Consider the following 25158-nt stretch of genomic DNA (forward strand, 5'->3'; position numbering starts at 1 on the left):
CAAGAAGCCACATTTAACTTAGCGTTTGGACTACAAGCATGATCTTAATCCTTGTAACACTTACATAGTGGGTACTGTATTCTTTCGCTATTCCGCAAGTGTCACATATAGGGATTTGACAATAGTTCCTGTTCTCTGTCCGCTCGTTGCTCCTACTGCCCAGGAGAACTTAATGTTTCCCCAATTAATGCTTCATAGAGCTCAGGAGCCCGTGAGATTATCTGCTTCTCTTCCTTCTCTGGATTCCATTATGCATTTTAGGAGTTTCAAAGGTTTATATTATATTCTGTGTAAATCTCATTGGTTTTTAAATTAAAAAAGGGAAATTATAATACAATATCCAGAAGACCTGAAAAGTATGGTTTTTAGTAATAGAATCAAACGGTGTTTACAGTCCCAAAGGATTCCAAGTTCAGGTTGAAAGAATGGATTTAAAAAAATAACGTATAAGATAAATAGAAATGCACAGGTAAAGCAATCTGAACTCTTACCTGGCTAGCAGCAACCCCAGGAAAAATAAATTGAGGCAGTGTGAGCGTGCTTAGCAAAGGCATTTATCTCAGTAAGGCAGCCTAGCCATCTATAGCAAGTTGGTTCATCTAATCAGTGACCACACAAATGCAGCAGTTCTGACTGTAGCCAGTGCAACTCCACGAAATCCATTATTCAGAGTGTGCTGAAAGTAAAAGTCACACCTGTGAGGCCCTGCATAACTGCAGGCTTGTTACGGTGAGTCTGGTGCTGCTGCCATGCGGTCAGACACGATGGGCTCCCTCTTGCTGATACGGCAAAGATTTGACACGGCTTTCAGAAAGACAAGGAAAGAGAAAGTGTGTAGGGCTTTGGCATTTGGGAAGGATTCCTACCAGCAGTTTTGGTCTTTCTCAGCGTTTAATACCTGCACCATTCTAGAATCGTGGAAGCATGCATTGAAGGCATTTGTTGGAGATCATCTAGTCTGACCTTCCATTTGAAGCAGGGTTATTGCCAACACCAGCTCAGCAGTGGCTTTGTTTAGCCGAGTTTTAAAAGCCTCCAAGGGCAGAGATGCCTCTCTGGGCATCCAGCTCCAGTGCTGCATCACCTTCCTAGTGAAAAGGGGGGTTTGTAATATCCCGTTTGAACTCTACAAGCTGCAATATGTGGCCATTGCTCCTTGTTACATCTCCTGGTGAGACAGAAAAGTTGTGTTCTGCTGTCTTTGTAATGGCCCTTTACATAGCTGCAGGCAGCTATTAGATTGCTCCTTGGCCACCTCTTTACCAGACTAAACAAATCCAACTGCCTCAGTCTCTCCTTACGGAATGTCTTCCATTAGTGGCCCTCCTTGAACCCTCTCCACTTTCTCCATGTCTCTCTTGAACTGGGGGATGCAAAAGTGCTTGTTTTATAACCTTTACAGAGCTCATTCTGTAGCCATTACTGATGGAAATTAGCAGTCATGAATACTTACACTGAGAAATAACAAAGTAAGTGTTGTAGTAGAGGGTTGTAAGTGATTCTAGTGGTTTCTTTGGAATTAACAACAATAATAATAGTGTATACAATGATTATGTATTTTCATCCCAGCTTTTTGAAGTTGGTATCCAAGAGTTTTTTCCTCCACAAAAGTAAGTCTGATTGTAAAATGCTAATCGAAACCTCTTGCCCCTTCAACACAAATGTTCACGCACAAATTCTTAAATGGGGAGTAGTGTCACTATTGACTGGAAATTAATTTATATCTTGTCACCATATCTACTTATAAGAGTGCAAGGTTGAGGTACCTTGTTGTCATCTATCCTGATTTCTAGCAGATTAGAGGATTTCACCTAAAAATTCCATTACAGGAGTTCATAGTTTGTGAGTTCCACCTTTGAAGTGTGAGCAGCAGTACGTTCAGCCTAGGTGAAGGCTGTAGGAAGGCTGTGAATTTTCTGTGCGTTAGTGACTTTGTGTGAGCCTCCTGGTACGGGCAAGCCCTGGGAATTCAAAAAGCACTGCAAAGCCTACACTCTGGTATTTTAAAAGCAAGGAAAATTTGTATAAATATATAGTAACAGTATCTACTTCATCATGCAGAAGGGAAGATAACTGGGGTCTCAGAGGTCTCAGGATAATCCCAAAATCCTAAGAACAATGTAAAGGCTGATTTTTACATTGTGGTTCATCCTTCTGTGTCGTAATCACTTAGGCTAGTGCAAAATGAATAAATGAAAACTATTACAGGGGTCTCTTAAGTTCTAGGTTTGTGCCCCATCCATTAAACTGATGGCTTTTCCACTCCTCATGTTTAATAATTTATATTTCCCTTGTCTGCAAAATGAAGTTACTACTATTTTACCATAGCCTGAGATTTCACTTACTCTCTCTCAAGCGGTTTTCTCACAGAGATGAGTGTCTTTGTCCTGTCACTTAACTGTACAGGTGGGGAATGTGACACTGAAGGAGTTCTGCAGCTGTGATAATTATCTACTATGTTCTCACTTCTGAAATGCAAAATATCAGCAGTGGCACTTGATCAGAATAGGACAAAGGACAACCTGTGCCACAAACCTAATTGAGGTTGAGCTGAAGCTCAACAGGCCAGTGTAAAAATTTATGCATTTATGTGTGTCTATTATGTATAGGCACGAATGTATAGAAAATGTTGTTTAAAACAAAGCAAAAAGCTCTTGGTTCTGTAAAGCAAAAAGTGCCTCTGTGATATAGTAAATGTCAGGTCTTTGCAGGACCAACCACCACCAAAACACTGTGTTGACTGGATTTTAAAAAAGAGTAAAAGACAGATGTTAGTTCTCAGTTTTGATCTAGGCTCTTAAATCCTGAGGATGAATTTTTGAAAGGAGGGGAGCACCCAGCAGCTCTTCCTCCTGCCTTTTCGCTGTGGTCACTAAGAGGAATCTGGGTGCTTTTGAACATCCTGTTTGTTTTGTGGCTGTTGAGCAATTTTAAGAATCTGCCTTTGAACAGATAAGTGGACTGAGCTAAATGGGCTGTCTGACCTCACCCTGTTGTATTTATTCACGATACGTATTGTACTGTGGTACTCTTCATCACTCTGAAGACCAACGGCAAAGCATCGGTATGTGTGGTGGCGCAGTGATTTTTCAAACCTTTTTTTGCGAAGGCTTGTTAAGTCTCAAGGCTGAAGATCTGGCAAAACTGCATGCACTGTGCTTTTCATGCAGCTTTGTGATAGCCACTAGCCCCACTCCCTGCCAGCCCAGCTCCCCCTTACGCGCCTCTCTGTGATAATGCTGGGAGTCTTTTCCCATGTTGCTCATCTTCTTTCCTGGCATGCTCTGCCTCTGTAATTAGATCTCAGTCATTTATTTGTCACATCCCAGTTTGATGCCATAGAACTGGAGAAAGTGCTAGCTAGTGAAAAAGGAGGAGGATTAGAGAAGAGCTCACTTACCAAGGCACTAAGTGGATGGTGTTACCATGAATCCGTTAACACAATGAACTGATTATTTTAAACAGTGTAAATTTCACAAGGCACTTAATTTCCAACTGCTGTTTTGTGTTGCCTAGATTCAGTTGCACAATACTTTCTTCATGGGGGCGGCGCGGTGCTTAACTTGCAATCGTGTCTTTCCTATTGTTACTAATTATAATAAATATATTGGAAAATAGAAAAATGTTGACGTTAATTCACAGCATCTGTTTTTTTGGCTGAATGATGTTGTCCTGGAGAGCTTCATTTCCTAATGAACCACATTATCTTTACGGAGCTATTTCATGGAATCCGACTTTTAAATTTTATCTCTGATGCCTGCACATGTGGCTTTAGTGGTAAAACAGGTTTAAAAGATTCTTCCTACCACCCAGAAGAATGGATCATTACACTCATCTGATCTGCAGCATTGCTTCAGAAGTGACTAAAGTAATGCAGTTGGTGGAGGTAGCAGACTGAAGGCAGAATGGGGACCGCAGGCTGTGATGGAGCTGTGATGGAGCTGTCCCTGCACCTTCTGCACGTGCTGTGTGTCACATGCAGAAGTTGAAGTTTGCTGTTTAGTGAAGAGTAGCATTTGGCTGGGACACTGAACTGGAGTTCTGGGGTTATGGAGTGAATTCCCACCTTGTCGTGGGTTCCTGCGCAACCTTAGTCAAGGCTTTTAGTCTCTGTGCCTTGTTTTTCCGACTGTTTGATGAGGGTGGTTCTTCTCTTGCACGTGTTTAATGTTTATCTGTTTAGTCTATTTATGCGACATTTTTGTGTCTGAAAATGTCGTATTAATTGTCAATGCAGTGCCTATCGCAGTACTGAATCAGGCCTTAAATGACTACAAAATTTATCAAAGCAGTTAAGTTAGTATCCACCCCATCAGACCTCAGTTTGTTTCTCTTTCTGAAAGATCAAATTTAACTGCCATGAAAATAATATCGTTTATTACTCTATGCTTAGTTTACAAAATGTTTTCCTTTAGTGGCTTTCAATGCATAAAGGACAAAGGCACTACTATACATATTTTACGGGTAGGTAATCTGAGCACAGAGTCTGCCATCTTACTGGTTAGTAGTGCAACAGAAAGTAAAATTCACTTCTGCTGAGTATAAGCACAGCTCTTATACAGAGAAAACGCCCTTTTTAAAATTTGTGGGTATATGTTGGAATAATTTACTTATTCCATTTGACCCTGAAAGCGGTGTAGCAAACGTTACTAAACGGGGGAAAAATGGGTCTTGCTGAGATTGTTTTCTCTAGTTCAGAGAACTGGCCTGAACTACTCCTTGGACCGAAGGGGAATCAAGGGGTCAGAGTGGCCTCTGTGCTCCTCTTGCAGTGAAGACCACCACTTGGCAAGTTAATGTGAGCATTAGCACTGAAGTAGACCCAGCTGCAGTTTGCTCTGGCCCTGGCTCTAGATTCTAGTGTAACAGGGGTCGAGACCAGACTGCCTGCACAGATCTGATTAATCCTAAATCTGTGTAGTGCTCCTTTGTACCTCCGTTATTTCCAGTACGTACTGACTCTTAACTATTTCTCTTTTACTTTTTGGACCCTTTTCAGAGGCTGTGTTAAGTTTAATATGCAATTTCACCATATTTTTGCCGTAAGGAAGATGCTAATGTTATAATATTAAGTACAGCTGCATCTTAAGAGGTTGAGGCTTTTCTGCCTATGTTAACATAACACTGAGGTGCGACAACCATCTAAGTCTAATCCTATAGAAGTGTGAGGTAATATTCACCTCGTCCTTTATTTATTTAATGTTTTCTTCTCCCCAGCCCCCTGTGCTGCAGAACATCATTAAGGCAGATCCCTCCGCTATTGGTCTTCTGAGAGTCTGCCTGCGTGGGGCTGGTTTGGTCCTGCGTTTCGGCCGTTTTCCCTCCCAGCTTGGCAGGGTAGCACCGCTAGCCTGGGGAGCAGCCTAGGGGCTGGCCCACAGCTTCACTTGGGTTTGACAGCCGTGCTGTAGACTATTCTTCCTCCACACAACCTCAGGGACATAAAAGCTTAATGTTTGTACGTACAAACCTAACACAAATACCTTCCTTTTGGATGGAGAAAAGTTATTGGAAAGTCTGCGTAAGACAAGGCCGTGTTTTGATCATTGCTGTTGTGCCTCTGGTGTAATTTCATTCTGCAGGTATTTTGGTTCTTGCCCTTTTTAATGATCTGGTTCCAAAAGTAAGCGAGACCTGTACAGTGATCTCTTGAGCGTGTGTGTGCGCCTGCCTGTGTTGGTGGAAGGGCAGAAACTTTGGAAGTGATTGAAAATAGGCTGCTGTGTGCAGGAAAGCATGGCTATGGGTTCCCTGACAGTGGGAAAAGCTGCAGGGGGAGCTGAGAGCCTTCCAGCCTTCGTCGTCTTAAATTCAACAGATGGAGTACTATTTTTTGTAGGTGGTGGGGTTTTTTTGCGCTATTTAAGACCTTAGTATCAGTTCTTTTAATCTGTTTTGTAACTCAAAGAAATGGGCACACTCCATGTAAGGCATGTTCCTTGCTGTACAAGTCAGTGGTTGCGCTTTTTTTTTTTTTCCTTTAAAAAGATGTCTGATGAATATCTCTGAAAAAGCAAAAAAAGGAGATCTGACTGTTGCTTTCAAATGTTTGAAAGGATAGTAGTAGGAATCATGTACCTTGTCAATGATGGCAAATTTCCTAATATGCTATTCCTTTTGAGGTCATGGTGGTGTAATGAGTAAAGCCTGATAGCGCAACAGTGTTCTGCCTGGCTGTTACCGAATACAGGAGTGCTCCAGCTAAATGCGGACCGTCCTAATTATAGTGGCTTTCAGAGATGGGAACTTTTCATCTAGGCCTACCTAGTGGCTTTCATTGCCTTTAAAAAAGGCTCAAACTGCATGGAGTGTTCTATTATAGTACTGTCTTTAAGGCCATAAACATTAAAATAATTGAAAAAAATAAATAAACGTGCGTTGCTTTTTTCTTTGCAGCATGCGAGGCTGCATTTTAAAAGCAGCATCTTTTAATCTGTAGTAATGACGATTCTGTGCGTGCAATGAGCGTGCATCATTTTAGTTCTCTGGGAGTGCTCAGGCTGCTATACTGAGCTACGGTCCAGACCTCAGTATTTGCTAGTGTTGGATTCGTCTAACACTTGGCAGCTGACGCTGTTCAGAGCATCAAGAACGTATTTGTGGTCAGCTGTGGCTCTCGTCTGGTGACACATCTCTGGCTATAAAAGCAGAGCTTGTGTGCTAGGTTGAGAATTCACCTGCATCTGGATGGTAAAGTTATTTGTGCTGTAGTATGTGAGGCTTTGAAGCACTTTGAGGTTTGCTGACGATGATGCGTCTTGGCGGATGAACAGCAATGCACTGGCACCAGCTCACAGACTTGTTTTACTGGAGTGAGTGAAAATCTGGGAGTTCTCTTCCCAAAGCATGGAATCCTAGTCCTCAGGCATATGAGCAAAGGGAGTTTGGGGCAATCTTTTAAAGTAGTTCTTTTCATAGTGTTCCTTGCTTCTTCCAGGCATATAAATGCAGCAATATCCTGCAAATAAATTCGTTTCTAAGAACCTTCTGACGCTCAAAGGATTTTTCTAATTCCACGATGGGTTTTCCACGTTTGCCTTTTCGGTGAAACCGCTGTCTGCTTCCTTTATGTTTCATAAGTGATGACTGGGTTTATACTGCTAGTGCGTATAATGGGAGAAAGAAAATCTCCTTCCCAGACTCAAGTCAAGACACAGCTCTGTTATAAAGTCTGCTATAAGCTGCCCTAGGCAAAAGCAATGAGACGCATCTGTCCCACTGCCAGAACGATCTATATAATGTTGAATACCGAGACATTGTTTAGATCTGCCCCGTTCAAGCCTGTTAACTTGTGAACCTCTGTTCTTAGTTACAGTAGTACTCGGGCAGCAGTGGGCAAGGGCATGGAGTGAAGCAGATAGTAGGGAGCAAATGTAAAATATGTCAAATTCCCAGACTTCTACAGTTCATATTTTTAGTGATTGCATCACCATTTCTTTGTGTTGACTGCCTGCTGTTTTCACTTCTCTTTCTCTGCATGCTTGATATTTTTCTCCTATCTGTCCTTTTCTCCTGGGCTATAATGATGGGACAGAGGTACTGCCTCCTAAGTCGTCATCTCCTCAGAGCTTGTATTAAAGCAACCTCATTGCTCCATGCCTCCCCAGATGTATGTCTGTGTTCATGTTTCTTTCTCGTCTCCTCTTCCCCCATTCTCTCCGTGCTGCATAGAGATATATGTAGAGTAATGTGTTATCTCTGGTGATCTAAGTAGAAATAGTACATACACAAGGTATGAAATAGTCAATATCAATACATACATATGTATGTACCCATATATGTATATGTACCTATAAAAATAGATATATGTTGGATGCCTAGTACCTCCCACTATACAAGATTCTTTGGTCTTTTTATGATGTGAAATAACACACTTTTCATTGTAAGTGGCCCTTCAAACTCTGTAAGGAAAGCTTTTTAACAAAAAAACCCCCAACGTTTTCTTCATGAAATACTGTTAGGATCAGCTGTGCTTTGAACTGTTAAAAACTGTCATTTCTGTCGAATGCTTTCCGCAGGAGATATTTTGAGTATGTTAAAATAATATCTAGAGAGAAAAAGTAGCAAGAATAGCATCTGCTATCCTTGGAGGGTCTGAGAACGTGGATCTGAGTCCATCCGCTGCAGGTCACTGCCTTCCTCTCCTGACGTGCAGGCTGCAACGGGAAAAGTTCACGGTACAGCCTGCTGCTGGAGGAGGGGAGGAACCAAGTGTTATTGTTAGTGGTTTACTGTTTTCTTTTAGCAGAACCAGCCTTTTTTTTTTTTTACCAAAATCCCCCCTAGAACAGATAAATGACTTTGCAATTAATACAATCTTCTTTTTTTTTTTTCCCCTCAAATTAGGAAATAGCGGGGCATTCCCTGTGTGTGCAGCTCAGTTCTTGTCACCTCTGCATCTTTATGATGTAGCCTTTGGATTTTAATACCCTCGGCAACAAACTATTTTTTCCCTAAAATATAATTTTCTCTTTTAGTTTCTCTTTAGGTTAGACACAAGATTAAGCATTGCTTTGACTGTGCTACTAACATACGCCCAGCAAGCGGAGCAGACTGAGCACGCTGAGTTCGTCCGCGTTGCTGGATGTTAAAAAAATCCACTTGCTGCTCGGACTCAGAGCCCTCACGAGACGTGATAGTGGATTTAATATATGTGAAGGCTGCAGCAGGGTAGTGGGGAGCTATTTGTTCTCCATGCCCTTATTGGATAGGGCAAGAAGTGCTGGCCTTAAAATTGCAGCAAGAAAGATTCAGATGAGGCTTTTAGCAAAACTTTCCAAAGTCAAAGAGAGTAAAGGGCTGAGATAGTTTGTGTGCAGAGACCATACATTTTTGGAATTCTTTAACAGATTAGATAAATATCTGTCAGGGACCAAGTATTGATTCGTATCTTGAATGTTGCCCTTTCTAATGCAACAAATTAGAGCTTTGTGTGTAGAAGAGCTCAGCTGGAGATAAGTGATGTTGAAGTGAGCTGGCACGGAGCCGGCCGTGCTTGTACCTCATACATCCAGAACGGTTGGAGGAAAGACTGGGTTTGTACTAAGGCACAATGTAAGAACTTCATCTTCATCCCCAGTACCGCTCCAGAGCTTTATGCAAGCCTGTGCCTGCCATCATGCTTGCATGCAAGTGGTATGATGGCAGGAGAGCCTGGCTTGGATCTGTGCTCGATTGATTATCTTTTTTGTATCTTTTAGGCTCTGGCTGCTGTAAATCTGCGTTTTTCCAAATCCTGAAAGTTTGGTTACAAATGTTATTTTCAATATAATATTTTTCCAGTAGGTGTTGCCACATAGCTGGCAAGGTTTGATATTCTGTAGTATTTGCAGAATATTCTCCTTCCCAGATAGTTCTACTAATTTCAGATCGTGCTGTTGAGTCCAGTAGATGTAATTGAAGAAGGTTTTGCCCAACAGCAGTAAAAGTTATAAAGTGACCATAATCAGAATCATGAGGTGTGCTTTTAAAATAATGAGTAACCACGATTAGTTTAACTCTTACTTTCTTATTTATTTGTTGTTGTTTTTCCTTTTTTTTTTTATCAACAATGAGGAAGATGCTTTCCATAAGTATCTGTTTATCGTACTAAGATGGAGAGGGTAAAATGAGTCAGTAAACGTGAAGGACAGTTTTATGTCTCCGAGTTTTAACCCCATTATTGCTTTTTGAACAAGCTTTACTTTGAGTTTCTAGCTGCAAGTGTAAACCACCCAGCAATTCCCACAGCGTAGCTGTATGCAGGAAGCCAAATTCTGATCCAGGTCTTCAGTCTTTCCATGTGAATCTGCCTTGTTTTGGGGATGCTCTGGAGCCACCCCAGTGCATGTGTATGAGTTGATGTGGAGGTTTGCTGGAAGACTGGAAGCAAAAAAATGTTCTTATGTTTGTTTGTTTGCTAGCGTGCTTTAGTACTCAGGCACTTAACTGAAAAACAACAGCAGGTAAACTAAAAGTTGAGCAGAAAGAGTTGAAAGATGCTGTTACCTATCTTAATAGAAAATCATGCAGTAGGGAGAAGTACAGGGGAAAAGAAAGGAGAACACGATTTTGTCCACTGCTCTCTGGTATTTTTCTGTAAGCCCAGCTCTGAGAGCGATGTGGTTACATGAGAACTTGTGGCTTCTTGAAAATCTATGTGTCTGGAGGCTGAAAATCCAGAAAGCAAATAGAAAGAATAGCAAATGTTGATTGTATAATGTGGAGTTATTTTTAGGCTTGTTCTCATTACATTCGAGGGAACCTGCCCTATTGTATTTCAAGCCGTTAAATATACAGAGCATTTTGATGATGTTACAAAAGTAAATGTGCTTAAAAGCGATGCATTTTGAAATGGAAAATGTTGGGTTTAAGTTAAAAGATGCATTACTGGCAAAGTCCATCCTATATTCCTAGTAAGCTACATGGTGTGGGTCCATTTCAGCAAGGACTATATGTATCTGGGATATAAAGAAAGGCGTACTTGAAGTATCATTGTGGGAAGGAGAGGCCAAAAGTGTTCCTTCATTTCTTAAAGGAGGCTGGGGCCCCTCTTAGCGTGCAGATTCACAGGTTAATTAGGAGTTCAGGTTTTAGGCCATTCATCACAGGTTTCAAAACGTCTTTCTTCCTTTCTCTACCTGTAACGCACACAGCTGCTCAGTTAGACCCGTAGCATGGTAAGAGCATGCGTACTTCCCTGTTCCAGCCTGTGAAGTTGTGCTATACATTGTGGGCAGGAGGATTCCCAGACCAAGACCTTTAGCAAACGGCAGCAGCTTCTTTACGCGTTGAACTCGGAGGGCTGACCTAGCTGAAACCGCGAGCTGGGGAAAGGCTTGGTCACTTGCAGTATTTCCCACCCCATTTCTCTGATCGATTCTCTCTCACAGGCAGGAATGGCATCTCCTGAAAATCCCGAGCAGTTGATCATTGCCCTGGAACCTGAGGCTGCCTCTATCTACTGCCGAAAGCTCCGCCTGCACCAGATGATAGACCTGAGTAGCAGGGCGCCTGTCAATGGGTATAGCCCAAGTGACACTATTGGAACCGGATTTACACAGGGTACTGCTTCTATTAACTCACTTCTTTACATTCATATGCCTAAGTTTGCTTCGTCCATGAGGGCTGTTTTCTTAGCTTTTCTTGTTGTCTTTGCTCTCTTGAAATGTTTCAGGCTAGCATCGGTTTGCTTTAATAAACTATTTTGCTGTTTAATGTAATTAAACTAGTTTAGGCATTGATCCAGCAGACGTGTTTGCGTGCACTTGAATTTTAGCACGCAGGTAGCTTCATTGCCTTGCCTTTACTAGGATGTCGTGGGAGTCGTTTAGGAGAGGCACGGTATTTTCACAACAGTATTTTTCTGCCTTGATTGAAATCGATACTTCATGTTGGATCATTTTTTTAATTTAATTTGTTAGAAACAATTATTTGTTCAATTAGCTATATTGTTGAAGCAACGTCACATAACTGGATCTGCAATGAGGCTTTGAGTCTGAAGTGTTCCAGAGTTTTGGCAAATGCTTTTTGATGTCATCTTTATGAAATATGATTAATTATTTTCAACACTCAAGGGAATACAAAGTACTGGAATACAGCCATGAATTTACTTATAGAAGAGCAACTAGATGTGGCACTTCTGATTTTTTGACCTAGGATCTCTTGCTAATGTCAATGTTTGAAGACTGACTAATAATGGGAGAGAGAGATTCGGCCACAGTGGCAGTCACTTGCCAAAAGATCCTTCATCACCAAAGATTTTTAAGCTTGATATCCTGCCCGAGATTGGAGGAAAATAGGAAAAAAAATAAATAGGAAACCGAAGAAGCAGTAAGCTGTGCTTGCTGCATATCAGGTCAGATTTCCCATCTATGTGTATTGTAACAGTTGCACTGATATCGGTGCTAGTGTGTCAATCTATCCCAGAAGGAATTTTTCAGAAGAATTTGTATCCTATCACATTTACTAGGTTAAAACATTACAGGCAAATGGAAGATTAAAATAGTAAAGCTATTCCTGTGGTTACCGGAGGGTATTTTTATTTTTTTTTGGTAGACGGAATCACTGTATCATTTCTGATGTCCGTGCCTCCCCCAGCCAGCACTTGTCAGATGTGTTCAGTGTTAAGGAGGCCCACACAGAGCACAGGACACAGTCCCTTTACAGGACACAGTCCCTTGAGGGGCCCCTCGCCTTCTGTCCCCCTCATTCATGTCCTGAACCATTCCAGTTCCATGTGATCTTACATGAACTCGCTTTCAGGCTACACAGGGATTTGCCTCTGGGAAAACAATAAAAGAAAAGAGTTTCTCCCGTTAAGGTTTTGAAGCTGGGCAGAATCTGCCGGATCATGGATATCTGCTAACGGGCTTATGCTTGGACGAGGGGGGTTACCATTCTCCTTCTTGACTTTGTATGGTAAAAGCTATTGGGGGTGAGAAAGGTTTCATGTCAAAATTAATGAAAACAAAGTTTGGAGCGAATTAATTTGGGGTTAGAATTAAAATTTCATAAAGGCATGGCAGGTGCCCAAGACAAGTTGAGAACAGATTAAGCAGAAAAACCCTTTAAATATAAACAGAGAGAAGCACTCCAAGGACCATATTATTGCAATGAAGTCAAAACAAATATTTTCCTGTTCATAGCAGCCAGGATAACCTTACTTCAGTCGTAGTTAAAGACTGGCTGTTGTGTTCGCTTTTAGCCCGCAGAAGTGAACGAAAGGACTCCCGTTGACTTCTGTGGGGTCTGTGTCAGGCCCTTGCTCGGACCTGGTGCTTGTTCTGTCACTGAATGCTTCGTCGTTGAAGCTCTCGCTGTGTGCTGCGAAGTCAGCGCAGCCAGGCTAATGTCTGCATCAGAGGGTCTTTGTGGGGAGGGTAGGGGTGCAAGTGGAGCCGCTGGCCTTTTTCTCATGATAGGTACTATAGAAACAAGCAAAAAGCATTCAGTGATTTGCGTGCTGATTTTTTTTTCATAAAGAATGGTATTTTCAGGCATGACAGGATGCCTCTCTTCTTCCGTAGTGTTTTATAGAAGTGCCTTTGAAGGTGAATGAAGGTTACACGGGGAAAGATTTTTTTTTTTGATCATACAGTTGTAGAGGTTGATTAAAGCATAATAGGAAAGGCTCTCACTACTCTGCTTTCTCTTCACAGACTGTTCTGCATCTTTTAAATGTCTAAGTAGCAATTAAGTCTTGTGAGTTAACTGATTGTTATAATAGTATTGCTAGATTATGCTTAATTTTTAATTGGTGTATATTTAAAATATTATGAGGGTCAGACTTGGTGATCACTGTGGCCTTAAGAAGTTACACATCTGAGAAGCAGTGCTTTTGGCTGCTTCTTTTGAAACAGACCGATGTTCTGAAAGGCTCAGGAGGCATCTTTGCCCGAGAACCCACAATCAGCAGTGGCTTTTGGAGAGGTGGGGAGAGTCTCCCCGGCCCCGGGCGGCGCAGTGGGTCTGGCAGCGCGCCGGGGCTGCCGCCTGGCGGCACGGGCTGCGCCGAGCACAGCTGGGTGCCAGCCCGCCTGCTTCCAGGCAGCACTTTATAAAAAAGAATATTAAAAAAAAATAAAAATCTGACCCATTTATAGCTTTCGTGTTAAGTTATTGGTTTTAATCCAGTTAGTATTAAGGAAGATCAGTGTGGCTGAAAAACGTTTTTCCTTCTTTCTAGGAACAAGGTTATACTGTTCCTGATTCTAATGTGATAATTAGTGTTCATTTGTTTTGTTAAGAAGTGGTATGTACGGATCTGTCGGCCTGCTTGCACTTGCTTCCTGCAGCTTATGATATCAACTTCTTCATGCTTTCTTATACTCAGTGATTTTTTTTTCTCTGTCAATGACTAGCTAAGGAACACATCCGTCGTAATCGACAGAGTCGTACCTTTTTGGTGGAAAATGTCATAGGAGAGATCTGGTCCGAACTGGAGGAAGGTAGTGTCCTTTCTTGAATAAACTTTGCTCTCGCTGGTTTTATAATGCGGGCAAACGTGTTTCCCACAAATGTACTGTGCGCTGCATTGTTCCCATGGTTATAAATAGGAAAAGAAAAAAAATACAAGTTTGTGTGCTGCTGAAGGCTGAACTGCAATTCTGTATGCTATGGCTGAACTAAGGCTGAACTGCAATTCTATATGCTCTAGCAAAATATGGTTTATTAAGGAGATGGTAGAAAGGCATCTAGCTTTTAAAATGCAAACAGAATATTTTCCTCAGAATAGGCCTTGTAAATATGCCATAGTGTTAATTTAGTAGCCCAGTAGAGTGTACACCAGCAGCACGAGCAAGCCCACTAACCTACTTTTCATCTTTGCTACATCGGTAGCCTTTGACATCTGAATTTCATATTTGTTATCAGTCATTGTGTTATAATTACTAATAAAGATCAAGTCTTCAGCATAGACGTTCATGACTTCCAGTAAGTCATTATCTCTCATGGTGCTAATGCCCCTGAGAAGCTTTCATTGCAATATGCTGTTGTGATAACGCTAATGTAAATACCATTTGCCTATTCCTTTGGCAAACTAGGTGACCGTTACATCGTTGTTGATAGTGGAGGAGGCACAGTGGATATCACTGTCCATCAGATCAGGCTCCCTGAAGGACATCTTAAGGAGCTATACAAGGCAACAGGTAATGTCACTTCTACTGCTTGCTTTATTTACGTAATATGTTGACTTGTCAGTGAAGGAAATGTATGCCTTTATTATTCACTACATTTCACTAGCAATTCTTCCCGAAATAAGACCAGCATTCCAAATTAGCATAAGCTAGCTGCTTGTCAGCAGACATGGGTAAATCACTTAACGCTTCTGATGCTTTTGGATGGTAAACCTCACATTGGGAGAGCAAGAAACTGCCGTCTCCTGTGTTATTCGCTCCCAGTCAAGCCATGAACTCCTGCCATGGTCCTAGTCTGACTTCTGCTAGTAGAGTCGTCATCTTCCTGTCATTTGAGAGTTCGCCTGTGTATTGTTGGTCTGTCCAGGTATTCGTGGCTGTACTGTGGAGATGTGAATAGCTGTGTGTCACAACAAGATCCTTGTAAAGTGACTGTTGGCATAACAGAAGTTTCCCTACATTTAAGGGGAATCATATATTCCAGTAATTTCACAGGCAGCGTAACAAGGAGGGTCTACCATCGCCTGGGAAAAGTGCGCAACGATTGGTCCTCAACAAAGATACAAAGTGCAATTCCTTCAGGGGTATTTGCTTTCTGAGCTCCAGATCCCCTTAGACTTTGTCCTGTGGCTAAGCTGTTAAGCATGTGACTCAGCCTGTTATTTGTTGCTGTGTCTCTATACCAAGTTAATCTTCATCTGTACGGTTCATCACTGAGCCTTCTCAGTCTCGGGGGCTGTAAGACCTCAGGAAACAACTTAGTAAGAGCAAATGGACAGTGTACATCAAGTCTGTCTACTTCTAAATATGAGTCCAACCCACACCTTGTCGTGTGTGGATAAGGATGCCTTTTGCTCTGCTTCTGATAAAAATGTTTCTGTTTTATAGCGGTAGTGTTGCAGTGGCTGTGATGGTATAGGAGTAAAAGTGAGGCAAAGGTAAGATTATGTTCTGTATTAGACCAGCTGTTACATTTAGGAAAGATACGTCTTTCTGTAGACCTTCTCCCATGAGAGTCCTATTAGAGTCTATCATCTGATGTGTATTTCATCAACTTGAAATCTAATAAGCAGTTCCGAATATTAAAGCTGTGTTTTGTTTGTAATACAGGTGGGCCATATGGTTCTCTAGGTGTGGACTATGAATTTGAAAAGCTCCTGTGTAAAATATTTGGAGAAGATTTTATTGAGCAATTTAAAATCAAGCGTCCTGCTGCCTGGGTAGATCTGATGATAGCATTTGAGTCCCGTAAACGGGCAGCAGCTCCAGACAGGACCAATCCGCTAAACATCACTCTACCTTTCTCCTTCATTGACTATTACAAGAAGTTTCGAGGTCACAGTGTAGAACATGCCTTGAGGAAAAGCAAGTGAGTAGACAATTGAACCCAAATGGATGCAGAATTAACTACTGGTAGCAAAGACAAATAATTAAAATATCCTAATTACATGTAGACTGAAAGATAATAATATAAAAATGAAATATAAGGATGAGAAAATGGGATTGCCTGAGGTGCAGTTTCCAGATGATCAATCATCTCTTGCAAAAGCTTTTTTATGCAAGACGTGCACTCTTCTGGTATTGCTTTCTATGACTTTTGTTAGGCCACCACTGCATCACTTTCCTGGGAAGGAGAATATTCTGCAAATACTACAGAATATCAAACCTTGCCAGCTATGTGGCAACACATACTGAAAAAAATATTATATTGAAAATAGTGTTTGTAACCAAACTTTCAGGATTTGGAAAACGCAGATTTACAGCAGCCAGAGCCTAAAAGATACAAAAACGATTATCAGTCGAGCACAGATTCAAGCCAGACTCTCCTGCCATATATTTTGAGTCCCTTACGTGTTAATTAGGAATGTCAGATCAAATACAGAATTTTATGTTAGTTACCTAGACCCTTAATTTTTAGAGGCCCGGGCCCTCTAACAAATCCAGGATCTCAGGTGAGATGTATAAATGTGTTCATGGCTTGAGGAAAGTTATTAGCAATACCAGATCACTAATGAAAACGTATACTACTGCAGAGAGCTCTGCAAGGGGAAAGCATTCTTCTTTTGAAGTGATGGCAGGCTTTCTTTTCTAGTATTTTACCAGTTATATAAATAAAAAATATAAAAATATAAAATAAAAACCATATAAATAGTTACATAAAAATGACAAGATCATGGGCTGCTATGGAAAAGGAAGCGAGGAGAAAGTAGAAGTGGGCATTTTGCATCTTTTGCGATTATATACTACAGGAGATCAATGGCATAAAAGAGAATGACCAAGAGAGCCTGTGAATCTGGGACAGAGTGCTTGGGACCTGAGAGCAGAAGACGTGATATTTAGTACCTGTACCTTGGCTTCTTCCTGCGTTTTTTAATCCAGTGAATGTTGAATGTAGCATGCAGGCTGAAACTCCTGCATCTCTTTCTATTGGCAAATGTACTTACTTTAAGCCTAAATGACTTGGAATCTAGCTCAGAGTCACTTCCTAAATGAGACTGAGGTTTTGAAATCATTAAAAATTTCTGGAAATATTCCCCCTCACAAGACCATCTCCTTCTTATTAATAGTCTTAATGGCGAATCTTAGAGACAATGATAAATATTCCCTTCAAATAAAATGAAATTAATTGGATAACGGGATAGAAAGAGTATAAATGTGACAGTGTGCATGAACGAAAAGGAGATTACTGAGCTATGTGTATGTGTATCAGTGATGGACTAACATAATGCCTGTATTTGCTTAACAAATGTTATGCCTCATTAAAAATGCTGTGCTCCCATCTGCCTCCTGGGGCTTCCCATACTTGCTTGTTTTTCTTGTGTGTTTCCAGTGGCTCTGGCCTGCTACTGCTATAATCTAAATGTTGCCCTTCTGGGGATGAATCCGTGCTGTTTCAGATGAGCGAGCACTGGATTGACTGCCAGCTGTTTCAGGAAGCAGCTGAGCATTGGTAACGCTACAGAAGGCAATCAGGCAAAGAAAACAACAATTAGACAAGCAAAAATAACAATTCTCCCTTGAAATTTTACATTGCTTCAGTTGGTATGGGGCTAGGGTGAAGTGAGCCACTTTTTTCCAAGCAAAATGCACACAGATTCTGTAAACTCATTCATTTATTTATTTAGTGTGTCTTGCAAGTGCTTGGGTGTAATGTTTTAATGTCCTTTCTAACTGTTCCTTTCCAGTGTGGACTTTGTGAAGTGGTCCTCCCAGGGAATGCTGAGGATGAGCCCGGATGCAATGAATGCTCTTTTCAAACCTACGATTGACCAGATTGTTCAGCACCTTAGTACGTATCTGCATGTAATTCCACTTCCCAGCTGGGCTGAAACTGAAGCTTTGCTTACCTGTTTCAAACCAGTAACTGGAATGAAAGTCAAACAACCCCCTAGTATCCACCAAATGTGGGCAAGGAATTTAGTTTTGAAGCTTGTAGTTTTCTACTAAGTAGTTAGGAAAATAATAAAAGGACATGACTTAACATGTATTCCTACCTAGTTCTAGTACTGGTTATTGAGGGTGATTCAGTCCTGTTACTGCCAAAGCTTCCATTATTTTGTACTTCCAGGGCTGCGAGCATCAGAAGGCTGAAATGCACCAACTAACCCAGATCCTGCTTTTCTTTTTCCTGTTTCAGGCAACAACTAAATAATGCCAGAGTTTCTGATAATAATAATAATGCTAGTTTCCGATTATTCCTGCTATTAAGACCTCTAGTTCATTTCTTCTCAGTGGAAGGTCACATTTGTTCATGACCATCCAAATCACTGACATCTCAAAAACGCAAATAATAAATGACGCATCATGGTAAAAGTACTTCCAGGCATGGCTTAAGCAGCACTGAATTTATTTATGCAGTAATGGAAAGTGACACAGGCTTGTTGGGAAATTTATTATTTGAAGTCTTCCTGGTGGAAGAATGGATTTGTGTTAACTAGAGTGTATGTACTGAGCAAAGTATTGCTGTTCTACACATTACAAAGTGGTAATTGAATCGTATGTGGAACGGAATATCCAACTTTGCTCACTGTATGTGAGGAATTATTAGGTAGATTTCAGAGGTGACAACTTAGACAACTAGCACTGAACAGCTGATATGTGAGCAGGGAGGGAGAGACCTAGAATTACAATAGTTGTGACAGATAAATCAGTCCTGCTGCCTCGGTTATTTGAACTAAGGGTGAGCCTACAACGGAACCGCATGATTTTCTTGAAAGTAGGGGATTTGGGCTTAAGCTAAGAAGGAACATCTGTAAAAATGTAAGAAGGTATTATTTTGCAGATGGTACTTATTGTGGTTAATATGACTTCTTAACTTAAGGTGACTTCTCTGGAATGCAATAAAGGGCATGTGAATCAGTTAGGCTTGGGAATATCCTACTGATACTTGAAGTGGCAAGATGATGACTGTTTCCTTACTACCTGTAATGTGACTGTCAGGATTTCTTTGCAAGAAATCTGTCTCTCTTTACTAGTAGAAGCTAAATAAAAGTTGTTTTAAACGCCACTTCAGAAATATTGTGTGTTTTGAGGTAAGTTTACATTCACAGTGAAATACAGTACAGAGGAGACTACAGAAGTGGAAGTGGTGCATGCTGAGAGTGGCAGCGCGGGCATAGATGTGGCAGTTTCAGATCTTGTGCATGTGAGTGGGCCATTCAGGGCACTCAGACATTAGGAGTTTCGCCTGCATTGCCTTGTCGTAGTAGATTTTTCCTTATTGAATGGGCTCTGTTTCTGTTTAGGTGATGTGTTTGATAAGCCAGAAGTGACCAATGTCAAGTTTCTGTTCCTGGTGGGTGGCTTCGCTGAATCCCCCTTACTCCAACAAGCTGTCCAGAGCGCTTTTGGTTCAAGATGTCGAGTCATCATTCCTCAGGATGTGGGGCTCACCATCCTCAAAGGAGCTGTTCTCTTTGGTCTAGACCCTGCTGTCATCAAAGTGCGGCGTTCACCTCTCACCTACGGTGTGGGTGTGCTCAATCGGTTTGTGGAAGGGAAGCATCCACCAGAGAAGCTGCTAATCAAAGATGGCACGCGCTGGTGCACTGATGTCTTTGACAAATTTATCTCAGCTGACCAATCTGTAGCCCTTGGAGAAACTGTGACGCGCAGTTACACACCTGCCAAACCTTCTCAGTTAGTAATAGTGATCAATATCTATAGCTCAGAACAAGATAATGTCAGCTTCATCACCGAAGCTGGAGTGAAAAAGTGTGGCACCCTTCGCTTGGATCTCACGGGAACTGATGCTTCAGTGCCAAACCGGCGGGAGATCAAAACACTTATGCAGTTTGGGGACACTGAAATCAAAGCCATGGCCATTGATGTTGCCACATCTAAAAGTGTCAAAGTTGGTATTGATTTCTTAAACTACTAGCTGCCCATTTTCCCCACCACAGCCTGTTTGTGAGACTGATCTTCCACTATTCCATTTTTTGACTTTCATATATCACATAATCAACTTGAATTTCAGCAGGCTATATGAGAACAGCTTGTAAGGTGGGGTATGTCATGGTTGTGCCCTTTGATGACCAAAGACTGGATTTTGAAAGACCCTTAAAAAGTTTTGGGAGCAAACGTTCCAGAGGTAGTAAAAGTTCCCAAGTTACTCAAGCATGCTTAAAGATCTACCTTTAATAAGTAAATACTGATTATTGTTGGGTCCTGAGATTAGTTAAAAAGATATAAAATCGTAATCTCTTTGCCTTGTTCCTCTTCCTCCCACGAAAAACTCGCTAACCCACAAGGTTGTTGTAGGGGAAGTATCTGTGTGGAATATCTGTTTAAACAGCACCATCCTCTGGCGATGGGAACAAATGAGCAGTCCACGGTATTCTTTTGTTCTTTTGATTTTGCCCTGTGCTTTCAAAATTTTAAGTGCTGGAAATCAATGACTTAAAGAAATATTTCTTAAATTCTGTGATCGCACTGAAAAGAAAGTCCCCAGAAATCCTTAAAATTAAGATTTATATATATATTTAGGAGCTTACATTGATTTCTCCAATTTGAAAACAAGGCCTTTATTGTCAAAGCTCTCAGTTGTAGCATTACCTTCATGATACTTTGGAAAATTATTAAGAACAAAGCTATTTCCCTTTTGAGTCTTCTAAACTTATTTCTATTGGTCTCCATCTGAAATGATAGAATCACAGAATCGTTGAGGTTGGAGGGGGGATATCCATAGACTGTCTGGTCCAACCTCTCAGCTCTAAGCAGTGTCAGCTAGAGCAGGATACTCGGTCCAGTTTTGAATATCTCCAAAGATGGAGATGCCTAAACTCTGGGCAACCCATTCCAGTATTTGACCTTCACTTCAAAAAAGGTTTTTCTTAAGTTTAAAAGGAATTTCTGGAGTTTCAATTTGTGCCCATTGCCTCTTATTCTTTCACTGGATGCCTCTGAGAAGTCTAGCTGAATCTTTACTCTCTTCTATCAGGCATTTATACACATTGCTAGCATCTCCTGAGCCTTCTTGAGTCTAAAGTCTCAGCTTCTCCTCACATGGCAGATGCTCCAATCCCTTAATCATCTTCATGATCCCTTGCTGGACTCAGTCCAGTATGTCCATGTCTCGGTCGTACCGAGAAGCACAGAACTGGACCCAGCACTCCAGATGTGGTCTCACCAGGCTGAATAAAGGGGAATAATCACTTTCCTTGCCCTGCTGGCAATGCTTTTCCTACTGTACCCCAGGAAGCTATTGGCATTCTTTGTTGCAAGGGCACGTTACTGGCTCACGCTCGATTTTGTGTCTGCCACAGCCCTGAGGTCTTTTGCTGCCAAGCTGCTTCTCAGCCAGTTGTCCCACAGCACGTACTGGTGCATGGGGTTATTCCTCCCCAGGTTCAGGACTTTGTGCTTTCCTTCGTTGAACTTTATGAGGTTCCTGTCTGCACGTTGCTTCAGCCCGTCGAGGTCCCTCTGACCCATCTGGTTTATCAAGCACTTCTCCAAGTGGTTATATTTCTTTTCTTGTTAATCCCTGTGTTAAGATTTGGAATTACAGTTAGATGATGGCTGTTCAGGAAGATTTAAACTACGTATAGAGAGAAAATGTCCAGATCAGAAGTACTGTAATGTATTTTGAGTAGCAAATATTTTAATGGAGTAAAATATATTTCTGGGTTGAGTTGAATGGCCAGTAAGGTGGAAGGCAGAAGCCAAGAGAATGAAACTACAAAAAACATTAAATAAAGCATTCCTTACATGGCTATGAGCACACAACTCTAACGCAGGTGAAACACAATGATGGTCATGGCAGCATCTTGTTTTCTAAATAATAACTTTATGGAAATGTTTTCTTAACCATGTTTACCTCAAAAATTTCTTCTGCAACTGGAACAGTTTTTATTTTGCCAAATGCTACAGGTATATAACTTCTGAAACCTACAGTCTATATCTACCATGACTTGACAACTTCAGATTCAAATCCAAATCCCGCTCCAGATTGGCAGACCGATGCTAGCCTGTAGAAGCACGCTAAATGCTGAAACTTCCAGAGCGTTTATACAGAGCTGCCTGATTACCTGCTGGAATTCATTACCATTTTGAAACTTCGCAACATTAATTGTTAAACTAAACCTTCCTTTCTAAGTTGAGCATGAGTTAAATCCATTACTGACACTTTTCGGAAGTACAAGCTTTATCAATTATTTCACTGATTTATGTTCCAATAGCCAGGAGTTTTGCCACAAGTGAGAACTGCAGAACTGGTCTACTGCATTTTGCCATTGAGTTTGCTGTGTCTTCTGCAGAATTCCCTAGTTGAATGTGAAATCTGTTCTGCATTCAGCTTTAAAAAAAAAAAAAAAAAAAAAAAAAAAAAAGAGAGAGAGAGAATAAAAAAAAAAGGACTATGGAGAATGCTAGTCACAGTATCCGGCTGGATACTTTCTATAATTACAAAGCGTGCTTGCTAGCATTCAGTTTCCTGCTGCCTGCTAAATGCTTTAAAAGCTAAATACTGGGATTTTTTGTGTGTTGCTTTCCATGGTTTACAAACAAGAGAAACTTTAAGATGAGTTATGAACAATATAATTTTATGTATATACAATATTTAAATATTGTACAGACTCTTTCTTTCTACAGTGCTATTTTCTTGTATAAAAAATGCACTTTGCCTCTGTTGATTTCATTCAGCTGTTAATTTTAAATAACATAGTTTCTCAATCAGCTTCTGTAATTATAGGCTTTTAAAGATGGTAAGATATGAAATGTAAAAGGCTGATCTTATAATAATAGGAAAGAAATGTTGGTGTGTCAGAGAATACAACATTCTTCCTGCAATGCAAGTCATACCAGTTAAGCATATTACACAGATGCATTAGTATGTTGCTGGGATTTTCATTTCTTTGTTTCAGACGGTGACCATTCCATCTCCAGCAGTTCATCATAATAATGGATGAATCCTCCTGTAAAACCAAGTTAAAATTTTGACTGTATGATCTGGATATGCAGCTTCTTCCCTAGATTTGGGATTTTTATTACGGATCTTCCCTAGTTTGAAATAGAACAAACACAAAACTACTTTCTAAAGCCAGGCGACACTGATTTGTAGTAGCTGCAGGTAAGACCCCGTCTCTGCCTACCACTACCACCTACCAAACCACAAAATTTGTAAAGAAAAGCAGGCTTTGGTATCTTTGCATCCTGTGTTAAACTGAATGGGTCCAATTCTGCACAGATTTGTTTCCAGTGGCCTTAGGTTGACACAGAATTTGGTCTAATAAATGGCTGCAACCTCCCCCTTTCCCCTCTGAAGAGGAGCCGAACTGCAAGATCAGGTGGGCCGTGACTTTTGTGCTGGTTTCTGCCTGTCCGCAGGGAATGCTGAGGGTGCTTTCTGCAGCTCTTCTGAAGCATAGTTCCCTGCACAGTAGCGATTCTCCCTCCTGTCGTCTTCTCCTTGTGTAAGATTCCATCTGAATCCAAGCAGGGGTTTGTTGCTGAAATGACCCTCCTGTAACTGTAAACGTTTGCATATTTTTGCACTTCCTCATTCAGTCTGATGAGAGCACCATCAAACTTATCTTTGCAGAGCACTGAACTACTGAACAAACTCCCAGCTGTCCTTTTTTAAATCTAAGAATGGAAAATTAGCTTGTCTCTCTAAGGAATTAGAATTGCACGTAGAATATTATGGTGTGGTCTGTAGTCAATAACCCAGTTAAACAACTTTACCTTGTAAGTGGCATGTGGATGCCCATTTTGATAAAGGATGTTAGGCTGTAAAACTAATATGAAATATATTAGGAAATGAGTCATTTTTAGAATAGTAGTTATGATACTTTTGCAGGAGATTCCCTGCAGAGCGTTTTTTTGGGTAGGGGTTTCAGATGACATTGTGCAACTTAATGTTGAAAAGACAAGGCCTGCTGTCCTTAGGGAAAGCAGAAGTTCTGCTTTAAGCAGCAACTTGCAAGTTTGGGTCCAAGTTACGTAACTCTAGGCTGAAAGTTAGCAGCTGATTGTGATAGAATGATGAATTGTGCTAGAATATGATAAATGTGCCGTGATGGTTAGGACAGTTTACATTGGTATGAATATACCAATATTTATATACAGGAGTTTTAATGCATTATTATGAGAAGGCTAATTATATATTGCAGAGATTTAATCGCCAAGATAAGCTGCATATTTATGGTATGAAGTGGCTTAAGCGGATGAATAGTATAAAAGTTGTTGGGCATAACGTCACAGTACTCACCTGCTTGAAATAGTCTTAAACTATATTATAAAACCAACCATTGTGGTCTTGTTCACCTCTGTGCAAGATAAATTCAGATTTCACTGATGTTTGGAGCTGTTCACAACTTGTCTGGATTGTATCTTGAGTGTTCTTGTGTCTTCAACCATGTCAAATAAAATACAGTAAAACCAATTTATCTTTTTGGGTGTTACTATTTTTATGAAAATGACTATTAAAAGGAACCTAATTTATTTTGAAAGTGAGAAAGGTCAAGTTGTTATACTTGCATTTGGATACTCCTTCATACGCGTAACTGAGCAAAAGTGACGTCAACCGTATGTACTGGTTATCAGATTTCTTCAACCGTTTAGATGTGTGGACACCTGGAGTCTTGGCCAAGGGCTTGCAGGCCCCTGTGCAGCACACACAACTCTTCGACAAAAGCCTGCTGCATTTTTAGTTCACTTGTGTCCTTTCTAGGGGGACCCCGTATGTGCCCGAAGTAGAAGTTCACTGCTGGGGATGACTCGGCTTCCGCCAAAGTTGGTGTAGCTCTGAGTAGGGCGTCTGTTGGAGTTAAGACAGAAAGACTTTGGGCAATACCAAAAGCAGATTAGGTATTTTCTGATTCTCTGAGAAAGCGAGGAAATCAAATATAAAGATTGATATATCAGAGAGGACTGTAGTCTCTTAGGCCTTGTCAAAGGCTGGTTTATTGCTAAAATTGTATTTTCAGTCCAATAAGCTGGCCAATAACAATGAGAGTGTACATCTTCATGTGTTTCTAGATCTAGGAATGTTTAGCAAGGTCCAGCTGCACTGCAAAAAACCTTGTATAACAGTTTGTGCAAT

At 40.9% G+C, this 25158-nt stretch overlaps 1 protein-coding gene across 2 annotated transcripts in view; it reads left to right on the forward strand.

Annotated features, from left to right (window-relative positions):
• The window catches only part of HSPA12A (heat shock protein family A (Hsp70) member 12A), a 58597-nt gene extending 34099 nt beyond the window's left edge, over positions 1 to 24498 (forward strand). For both annotated transcript variants that reach the window (XM_063338633.1, XM_063338631.1), the window contains exons 7-12: positions 10872 to 11043; positions 13842 to 13928; positions 14523 to 14627; positions 15726 to 15984; positions 17801 to 17904; positions 19361 to 24498. In XM_063338633.1, coding sequence (XP_063194703.1) covers positions 10872 to 11043; positions 13842 to 13928; positions 14523 to 14627; positions 15726 to 15984; positions 17801 to 17904; positions 19361 to 19995 — 1362 coding nt within the window. In that variant the 3' untranslated portion in view covers positions 19996 to 24498. The remainder of the gene's footprint in view (positions 1 to 10871; positions 11044 to 13841; positions 13929 to 14522; positions 14628 to 15725; positions 15985 to 17800; positions 17905 to 19360) is intronic.
• Positions 24499 to 25158: the final 660 nt, after the last annotated feature.

This window comes from Chroicocephalus ridibundus, chromosome 6 (genome assembly GCF_963924245.1).
Source record: "Chroicocephalus ridibundus chromosome 6, bChrRid1.1, whole genome shotgun sequence".
Lineage (NCBI taxonomy): Eukaryota > Metazoa > Chordata > Aves > Charadriiformes > Laridae > Chroicocephalus > Chroicocephalus ridibundus.